This window comes from Alexandromys fortis, unplaced genomic scaffold (assembly GCF_014885135.2).
Source record: "Alexandromys fortis isolate MF-2015 unplaced genomic scaffold, M_Fortis_MF-2015_v1.1 scaffold_104, whole genome shotgun sequence".
In the NCBI taxonomy this organism is placed as follows: domain Eukaryota; kingdom Metazoa; phylum Chordata; class Mammalia; order Rodentia; family Cricetidae; genus Alexandromys; species Alexandromys fortis.
In genome coordinates this window covers 3,375,248-3,385,327 of record NW_026068000.1, presented here as the reverse complement: position 1 = coordinate 3,385,327, position 10,080 = coordinate 3,375,248, and the positions used below count along the sequence as shown (strand labels likewise).

Sequence of the window (10,080 nt, the reverse complement as noted above, 5' to 3'; positions counted from 1 at the left end):
TCAAGGCAATACACATGTTAGGCAAATATTTTACCACTGAGTCACTTTGAGACTTGACTTAATTACAGACAGATTCTCATATCTGCTTCTATATTTAAATTATCACAATATGGTATTCTGGTTGAATATATAGCTAAAATATTTTTTTGTTTTGTTTTGCTTTGTTTTTGTTTTTCAAGACAGAGTTTCTCTATGTAGCTTTGGTGCCTGTCCTGGAACTCATTCTCTAGAACAGGCTGGCCTCGAACTCACAGAGATCCACCTGTCTCTCTCTCTCTCTCTCTCTCTCTCTCTCTCTCTCTCTCTCTCTCTCTCCCAAGGGCTGGGATTAAAGGCATGCGTCACCACTGCCTGGCCGCTAAAGTATTCTTACAGGAATACTAGCAAGCAGAGGAGTACTTGAAGTGTTTCTTGAACAATTCATACCAATTATTCAGTGATTTCATATTATTAGATATTCTTTGGCAGCAAACCAAAACTCAGGAAATTGTTTCCTACAAATTAGTTGACATTCATGATCTAAAATAATATCAATAAACCTTTAGTACTTTGTTATGTTAAAATCCATTTGAATGTTTTTTTACTTGTATATACTTTCATATCAAACTTTATTATAGAATACTAGCACACAACTGTGCATATCTTGAAAATATACTACATCAACAATCACACTTATGGCAAGGTATATAGTGCACACTTGTAATCCAGCATGAGAAAGGCAGCGGCAGTAGGATCACCAGAAATTTGAGGCCAGCCTGGTCTGTGCAGCATGTTTCAGAGAAGCCAGAACTATACAGCAAGGCCTTGCCTCAAAAAAACAATTGAACAAAAAATGCTAGCTTAAATAACTATCATTCTTATTATGAGTCTTTGATTATTGAGAACTGACAAATTCATAATGACGAATAAAAGTCTTCAAAATCCCAGTTTGCCTGAAAGACTGAATTTTGTCTTTGGCATAAAAATCTGTTACTGTTTTTTGAGAAGCAACAGGCTCATTTTGTTCATGTTCAAATGCCTGCCTACCTAAGGGAATAGCCACAGTCTGTCAGTCATTCTTCCAAGTACAAAGGCAGCCAGGAGAAAAGAAGCTCATTCATTCAACTCAGGGGTCTACATACTGTCTTTCTTATTCCATACCAATAAGATTTATTTGAAGGTAGCAAGATTGCTTTCTGTGTGCTTCCCACTTCACCATTTTTAACACAAAGACAGTTACTCAACAGTCAAAAATAAAACAAGTAATCTAGAGATAATTGAAGGGCATCCTAAACTTAAGCTGGTATATTTTTCTCATGAACGCTATGTGATGAGAAATACCATATGTACTAGTCCAAGGTTGCTGCTGCTAGTGCCTCAGTTTACACCACGGACCCAGTAGCATCACCTACTTTTTATTTTGCACTATAAATATAAATATTTATGCAACAAAAAGACAAATATTAAGTTAGTGGGGCTGGAGTGATGACTCAGCAGTCCAGAGTACTTTGAGCTCTTCATGTAGAGGACCCAGGTTTGGTTTCTTGAATATATATATGGTACTCACAATAACTTCAGTTTCAGGGAATCAATGCCCTCCTTTGACCTCTACAGGCACCCAGTGTGCATGCAGTATAAAGGCATAAACCAGGCAAAAACTCATGCATATAAAATAAAAATTTATATATATATATATATTTATCAATATATATCATTAGTGATCTACTCTATTTTTGACTATGTAAAGTCCTTGGAAATTTTCTAGGTACCTTCAAAGATCAGGGAATTTCAATTTTATAACTATGATTTTCTTCCAGTTTTAATCTGAAATGAATTAAGTCTTGGTGTTATTCTCTGCAAGAAAATTTCTCTCTTTCTCCTCTCTCTGTCTCTGTCTCTCTCTCTCTCTCTCTCTTTCTCTCTGGTAGGTCTGAAAACTTTATTTGGATATATTACAAAACTGTTAATTACAATTTAATTCTTTGAGTTAAGAAAAACAAGAATTCCAATGACAATACATTTTACCAACTTTAGCTTATCTTGGACCATTTTGGTTTTTATCCCAGCAGATTTCTAAGATTTATTTAGTATGTGTTAATTGTGTGTGTGTGTGTGTGTGTGTGTGTGTGTGTGTGTGTGTGTGTGTATACAGAGGAAGAAGAGAGTCTTGGCTCACCGGACAATGGAAATGGAATTACAGGGAGTTGGGAGGTGCCTGATACTACTGCAAGAGTAGCAAGAGCTCTTAACAGTAGCACCTTCTCTCTAGCTTCTAATTTTTATTCTAGATTTTAGTGACCTCTCCTCTTCTTCCTATACCAACAGAAGAGTTCTTTTTCTTCCATATCAGCTGGCCTCACAGATGCAGGAGGCAAGCCAGTCTTTCAGTTGATTCTGATGTATAATGGGGCAGCAAAGCCTTCTAGACTTGAGCCAATCTCCTTGAATATTTCAAAGTTAAACAACTATAATAAACAAAAAAGGAAAGAAAGAAAGAAAGAAAGAAAGAAAGAAAGAAAGAAAGAAAGAAAGAAAAGGTTAATGCTCATGGAATGGATGGTGTATATTGGTGGCTCAGGCTTCATTATAATTTACCTGCATGTTTCTCCTGTTCAATTTATTTGGGGGCCCGGGACGTGGTTCTGTGGTAAAGCATTAGGACCCGAGTTTGGATCCCCAATGCCCATGTAAAAACTAAATGTGGTGACCCAATCTGTAATTCCAGCGCTTCTATACTGAAATGAGACAGATGCAGGAGAGTACCCACAAGTCTGTGGGCCAGCTACCCTGATGAACGCAGCAGTGAGCACTGAATGAAGATCTTATCTCAAACAAGGTAGAAGGTTTGAGAACTGTCACTCTAGATTGCCCTTTGGCCACCACATACATGCATGCCATGATGTATGCACACACACACATACACACTCACACAACACACACATGCACATGTATCAACTTGAATTTTTTACTTTTGAGGTAATGGATTATTGGAAGGCATGTGGAAACAGCCCCTGTGCCACAGAAGACACAGAACAGGGCATTTTTCTTTTGCCCTGATTCTGTACCATAACCTTTGGAACTCAACAAAAGCCTAAATGTGTACCATAACACCTTGCCAGACTTTGAATTTCAATTTTGTCTATCCACGGCCCACTTTAGCTTCTTAACTGTGCTTTGAGAAGAGGCAATGCCTCCAGGGTGAAAGCTGAGCCTGTCTTTCCTGTCTATGTCAGAATCACTCCACCACAAAGCTCTTTGTTAGCTCTCTTGAGCAGACACAGATCTAATTTAAAATTTCTCTTTTACTTTTAGTTATGAACATTCACATGATTCTGCGCATGTGTGTGCAGAGGCCTGGAGACACTGGATTCCCTGGACCTGCAGTTACAGGAGGCTAAGAGCCCCTGACAAAGAAGCTGAAGATTAAACTTGGGTCCTATGCAAGCTCTCTTAAGCACTGAACCATCTGTCAACCCAGCCCATGGATTTTTAAAAAGTATTTTGTTCAGTATTTTTAGTGGTTCTTTTTGTTTGGTTGGTTTGGTTTTTGTTTGTTTGAGATAGGGTTTCTCTGTGTTGCTTTAGTGTCTGTCCTGGAACTAGCTCTTGTAAACCAGGTTGGCTTTGAACTCACAGAGGTTTGCCTGCCACCACCTCCCGCCTCCCGAGTGCTGGGTTTAAAGGTGTGCTGTGAGCCACCACCTCCTGGCTGTGGTTCTTAATAGGAGAGTTAGCCCAAGTCATCAAGATTGACAATGTCAGAAACCTCTAGGAATTATACTGTTTCATGATGTTACTTTTGCTAAGTGTAAACTAAGCAAAGCTGAACAAAAATGTAAATAACACACACACACACACAGGGGTTTAAAATGGCAATCTCTTCCTCCTTGCCACATCTTTCTGATCTCTAGCCTTCATCATACAAACACCCTTTTGTCAAGCTGACTTACATCTTTCCGCTCTTTTCTCTATCCAATTCCAAAGATGTATTTCTGAACTGTGTCCTCTAAGAAGTTCTACTGCTTACAAAATGCTTTTAAGTCAAAACTAGAGACGGGGCCAGAGAGATGGCTCCGTATTTAAGAACACTTGCTGCTCTTATAGAAGACCTGAATTCAGTTCCCAGAACCCACATCAGGTACCACACACTGCCTTGTAAGTCCATATCCAATGGTCTGACGTCCTATTTTTGCCTCTAGAAGCCTATATTCCTGTATACACACACGCTCACACAATGCACACAATTAAAATAATTTCTTCTTCAAATGTACAGATATACAGTAATGCTAACCCCTGGCTCTTTTATTATTCTGTAACTCTGAAAGGTATAACCACCTGGTTGATACAAGGAACCTGCATTGTTCTCTTAACCTCTTGGGAGGCTATACTCGTTATTTTAAATAAACTTTTTGGCAGAGAAAATTATAGAGGTGGAGCACAGATTAGTGTATGTCAAAGGTTGCCGAAGGGGGACCAGTTAGGTGTGTTTGCACAGGGGACCTTGACTATGTTGGTTGTATAATAACCGACACCTGGCAAATCCCACAGAGAGGCATACAGAGAGGTGCAGGGAGTTGTTGGAATCTAGAAAAGCTCTCTGAGGCCTGGGTTTGATAATGTAGGCATGCAAGTATATCCATCAGACTGAACTAAGGAAAGGAGGCCCTCACTTTCCCTGCAATTTTGAGCCTTCCCATGAATCTATAATTATAGCAAATTAATAAAAGGAAAGTGAATGTTTAACAAGAATATCAAACATGTCTCACACATGTCTTCTGGCAAATGCTGTTTTGTCAGGATACTGTAAAATCAGTGCATAGAGAAAGTGATCAAGAATGCCACCCCACCCCGAGCAGATCTAACTTTTTAAGAGTGGTCAGCGCGGACGAGAACCTTGGAGGGGGAGGGACGACTACTAACTACTTTTAGAAGCCTACTGGAATCTAGGATTTTGACCTGAGAGAAACGAGTTTCCCGTCTTTGTGACATTTCTTTTTCCTTTTTAGTTAAAGCTGATTTCACAATTTTAAGATTCTTCCCTATGGAAAATGGTATCTAATAAAAAATACATGTGATGTAATAATAGCTAAATGTACCTGCCTGCTAGTGCCCACCTGGCACCATTTTCAGTTATTACACCTATAAACAAGTTTTAATCTCACAACACATTGCTGCAGATTTTTAAGATCCCCATCTTACTGATAAGGACAAGGACTTGTTTCACAGGCAGTAATGTTGCACCAGGTTACATATAAATTTTCTACAGCTCAGTTTCAAACATATTTAAGCCATATTTTGGACTCTTAAATTTTTTCTTTAATTAAACAGTATTATCTTAGTTCTTGCCTGTAGTATTATTTGGTGGAGTATTTTCTCGAGTTGATGTCTTATTTGCTCATAAACTCCATTTTGTTTACAGAGTTGGCAGGGGAGGAAGAAGTAACAACATTTGGAAAATCACTATTTCTTTGCCACCCTGGACAACTTAGTAAGATTTTCTCAAAATTTGAAAAAGCTAGAGATGTGTCTTGGGGGCACATCCTGTGTGTGGCTTGTACAATATGCTAGATTCAAAGTCTACCACCAAACCAAACATCCACCTTTTTGTTGTTGTTTTGTCTTGTTTTGTTTTATTTGGGACAAGGTTTTTCCGTTTAGCTCTGACTGTCCTGGAACTCACTCTGTAGATCAGGTTGGCCTCGAACGCACAGATCCTTTGAAGAGCACACAGGTTAAGTCCATCTTCCCTAGCCTTCAGGCCAGGTCTCCTCTACAAGTAGGACTTGGGAGGCAGCCAGGGCGCCCAATCCTGTGGGCGGGCCAAAGGCTGGAAATCCGGGACTTCCTGGAGGCCGTTGGGAGCTCGAGCACGTTCCTGTGCATCCACTTCCGGGAGTTGGCAGAGTTAGCACGTGGTGGCGCGTGGGCTCCAGCCTCGTCCTAGGCAGCTTTTGAGGTGTGGTAGAATCTTCGAAGACCATCGTGATGGCTTCTCGGTACGACAGGGCAATCACCGTCTTCTCTCCGGACGGACACCTTTTCCAAGTGGAGTATGCTCAGGAAGCTGTGAAGAAAGGCTCCACCGCGGTAAGCTGCTCCCCCGGCCGCCGCTGCTCCCCAGCCTCCCGCTGCACCCCAGCCTCCCGCTGCACCAGCCAGGGGGCCCCCAGAGCCCCGGCCAGCCGGGTGTGAGGACCACTTCCTTTCCTGGAGCAGACACAGCTTCAGACCAGCGGTCCGGGTTACACAGACACTGGGGACAGGTCAGCCCTTTGTCTAACGACAGCTCCAGGCACTACTGCGCATGTGTGTAGGAGCTGGTAAAGACACCTAGAACATTCTGCCTCAGTGCTCATGGCCCACTTCCTCAGGGACCCACTGACCCATGGTAGAGGTAATAGTTCTTTTATGTTGGAAGCCATTGTTTGATAATGATAAAAATTAAAGCCTGGCTGTCCAGGTCTGCCACCCGCGCCCATCCCAAGACAAATGGACTACTAACTCTCCATTAGGGAGAGGAACAGTTAGAAACTCTAATCAAGATGGCGCCATTAAATTGTCTCAGTGTGTGTGTATGTGTTCAATACCAGAAATCTCATGAGTGTGTACCCCGTTTTACACTCATGGATCCACATTACCTCAAACATTTTAAATACTCAAGGCAACTGTAATACTGCTGCCAAATTTTAACAGAGTTCAGTGATCATCATAATTTATGAAAATGTGAAAGGACAGAGGCGCCTCGGCGACCACAGATCTGTCAACCCAGACCCTGAGTCCTAGTCTATGAATGCAGGATATGAGCTTAAAAAAAGAAAGAAAGAGAACTTCTGAAATTTCAGGAGTATTTTCGCTGTGTGTTTTGGAAATTGACACAGTGAACACACAGAACATTTCTCGGTCTACAAGTGTCTGCTTTCTTTCATATCTAAACCAACTTGATGATGGAAAGAAGTTAATTCACTTTTATTGGTAATCTAGCAAATGTAAAGTGACAAAAATAATTACGAAGAAGATAATTTTTAAAAGTATTTTTCTGCTTAAATGGGCCTGCTGGTTAAGCTCTGTTAGAGTTTAAGTTTAAGGAAAGCCTGATACAGTTGAAACCCAAAGGGTACCATTTTGATAAAAACAAAAAGTTATATAGTCCCCAGCATGGTGAGTAGCATATGGTTAGAAAATAATGCCTGAGTTTAGAGCCTAAAGTAAAGGGAGTAATGGGAGAAGATGGGGGTATGATAAGAAACCACTCTGGCCCATTTAAAATGTTTTAAGGATGCTATAGAACTGATTGATAGTTCCTTTGTAATGAGCTGTAAAGGGTAAGGATATAAAAATACCTAGAGTGGGCATTTTTAAAGATACAGTGGAAGATGAGACTCTTACCTCAGGATTCTGAAATTATATTTGCATCTTTTATGGAATTGTTATGTTTCATTGCAGGTGTTATGACCTTTTGCACAGGATAAAGCTGCGTTTGTTTATTAAACTAGGCTGTTAAATATCGTGTCTATAAACAGCAGATACGAGGGGCTACAAGTCAGCTAGACTGATCAGTCTTGACCACTATGTAGACATGATATTTCTTAGTAATATAAAATTATATGGGCCGTAATTAAAGAGCACAGGCTCTGCTTCCTGCTTGATAATCACCTAACAGGTGGCTCCTTTCTTTTTAGTTAGGTTTCCTTTTCTATAAAGGCAAAATACGTTTGGATGGCATTTTGAAAAAGTACCACAATCTTAAGAGAACGTATGAATCACAGCGTTGTCATGAAAAAGTTAAGATTTATTCCCATTCCTTGTCTTATCCTTTCCTTGACCCTGAATTCTTACTGGGCTACATTTTCCCTTATCAGGATCACATCACGGCAGTCTTAGCCTTCAAAGTTTTCCTTGCTTGTCATCTACTTCTTTAATTAAGGGGTAAATTCTTGGTTTCACTGATAAACATTTCTAACACTGTACAGGGAAGAAGGAAGCACATTCACACACACACATTTGGTTTTTCTAGACAAGATTTCTCTGTGTAGCCTGGCGTCCTGAAACTTGCTTTGTAGACCAGGCTGGCCTTGAACTCAGAAAATCGCCTGCCTCTGCCTTCCGAGTGCTGGATATAAAAGTGTGTGCACACTGCTGCCTATATTTACTTTTCTTTAATGTTGATTTGTGTCTTTTATTTTTTGTGTTGGAAGTCAAACCTAGGGCCATGCACACTACATATGTGCTTTAGTATTGAGCAACATTCTCAACCCTTATTGTCTTTAATAATCTTCATACTGGGGCTGGAGAGATGGCTCAGTGGCCAAGAGCACTGTCTGAGTTCAATTCCCAGCAACCACATGGTGGTTCACAACCATCTGTAATGAGATCTAGCGCCCTTCTCTGGTGTGTGGGCATACATGGAGGCAGAATGTTGTACACATGATAAATAAATAAATCTTTAAAAAAAACTTCATACTTAGGCTGAGAAATAGCTCAGTGGTAAAATGTGTGCTGTGTAAGTGTAAGGACCAGAGTCCAGTCTCTTAGAACCCATGTCTAGATGAAACACATGCTTGCAATCAGAGTGGATGCAGGATGGTCCCTTGGGTTCACTGGCCTGCCAGCCTAGACTAATCTGATGGGACACCACCCTGAGGGTGCTGGGACTGAAGGAGTCCTCTGTGAGAGCAACAATCAGTGCTTTTAACTATCGAGCCATCTCTTTAGCCTTCAGTTTATTTTTCCTTTTTTAAAATTATTATTTAAAATTTGTTTTATTTCTGTATATGAGTATGTGTGCCTTCAGTACTCTGTGCACCATGTGTGTGTTGGTGCCCTCAGAGACCTGAAGAGGGCATAAGATCCTCTGGGACTGGAGTCACAACAGCTGTGAGTTGCCTGATGTGGTTGCTGGGATCAAGCCTGAGTCCTCTATGAGAGTAATAAGTGCTCTTGACAACTTAGCCTTCTTTCCAGCTGCTCCCTAGAAGGAGATTTTTGTTGTTGATGTAGTGGGGGTTTTTTTAGTAGTAGCAAAACAAACATCAAAGTAACTCCTACTTCATAGGATTGATGTGTTTTGAAAGAAGTAATACATGTTAAGAAGTAATTTACATAAACTAATAAATTGTATCCCTTATTATCTATGATTCTTTTTTTTTGATTTAGTTTTGTCTATGGTTCTTCCAGCATATCAATTTTAGACCTTTTAAAAACTTATATATGCTAACCTGGTTCGCAGAATCTCAGTCAGTCCCTGTTCTCAAAGAATTTACCCTCTTGCAAGAAATTTAGAGAATTGAGAAAATAGTCCTTTAATCCCAGCACTCGGGAGGCAGAGGCAGGCAGATCTCTGTGAATTCGAGGCCAGCCTGGTCTAGAAGAGCTAGCACCAGGACAGGCTCCAAAGCTACAGAGAAACCTTGTCTCGAAAAAAGAAAAAAGAAAAAAGAAAAACAACAACAAAAAAAGAAAGAAAATAGTCCTTGATGGGAATGGTGCCACATGCCTGTAAATCCTGCACTCAGGAAGCAGAAACTGGAAGACTGTAGTTTCCAGGCTGGCCTGGGCTATATATAGAGAGACCCTGTATTGAAAAATAGGAAGTCCTTACAAAGCCTAATTGAGGTAATAGAGAAGGTATGATATGGTATAGAAATTGCAGTTGTAAGAGAAACCCTCCTGAGAAAGCATACTGAAGAAACCATTGGAAGATGGAGGAAGGAGGTGGGAAGGGAAAGAAAGAAAGAAGAGTACTTTAGACAAAGGGAGTACTGTATGGGAAGACAAGGCACACACCACATTCAGAATGGCTGGGGAAAATAATAGGGAGAGATAAGCTATTATAGTGCGAATATGTTTGACCTGAAGGACCCTGAAAGGATTTTGGTATGACTATTTTTCCTTTTTAGGTTATTGTCATTTCCTTCTTAGTACAGACTATATGTATACACTCTATTCTTGGTCAAGGGGCTCGGTCCTGGAAGTCCACCACTAGAAATACTGATACTCTTTTCTCGGGGAGCTGATGGGATATGAGTTCCAAGACAGAAACCCTGTCTTGATAAACAACAACAAAAAGGAACGGTGACTAAGCTACACTGTTGAATTAGGAGC

The 10,080-nt window shown here is 40.5% G+C and overlaps 1 protein-coding gene across 2 annotated transcripts in view; it reads left to right on the top strand.

The window, feature by feature from the left end:
* Positions 1–5,964: 5,964 nt before the first annotated feature.
* Positions 5,965–10,080, top strand: part of Psma8 (proteasome 20S subunit alpha 8) — a 58,598-nt gene continuing 54,482 nt past the window's right edge. For both annotated transcript variants that reach the window (XM_050160695.1, XM_050160694.1), the window contains exon 1: positions 5,965–6,066. In XM_050160695.1, coding sequence (XP_050016652.1) covers positions 5,965–6,066 — 102 coding nt within the window. The remainder of the gene's footprint in view (positions 6,067–10,080) is intronic.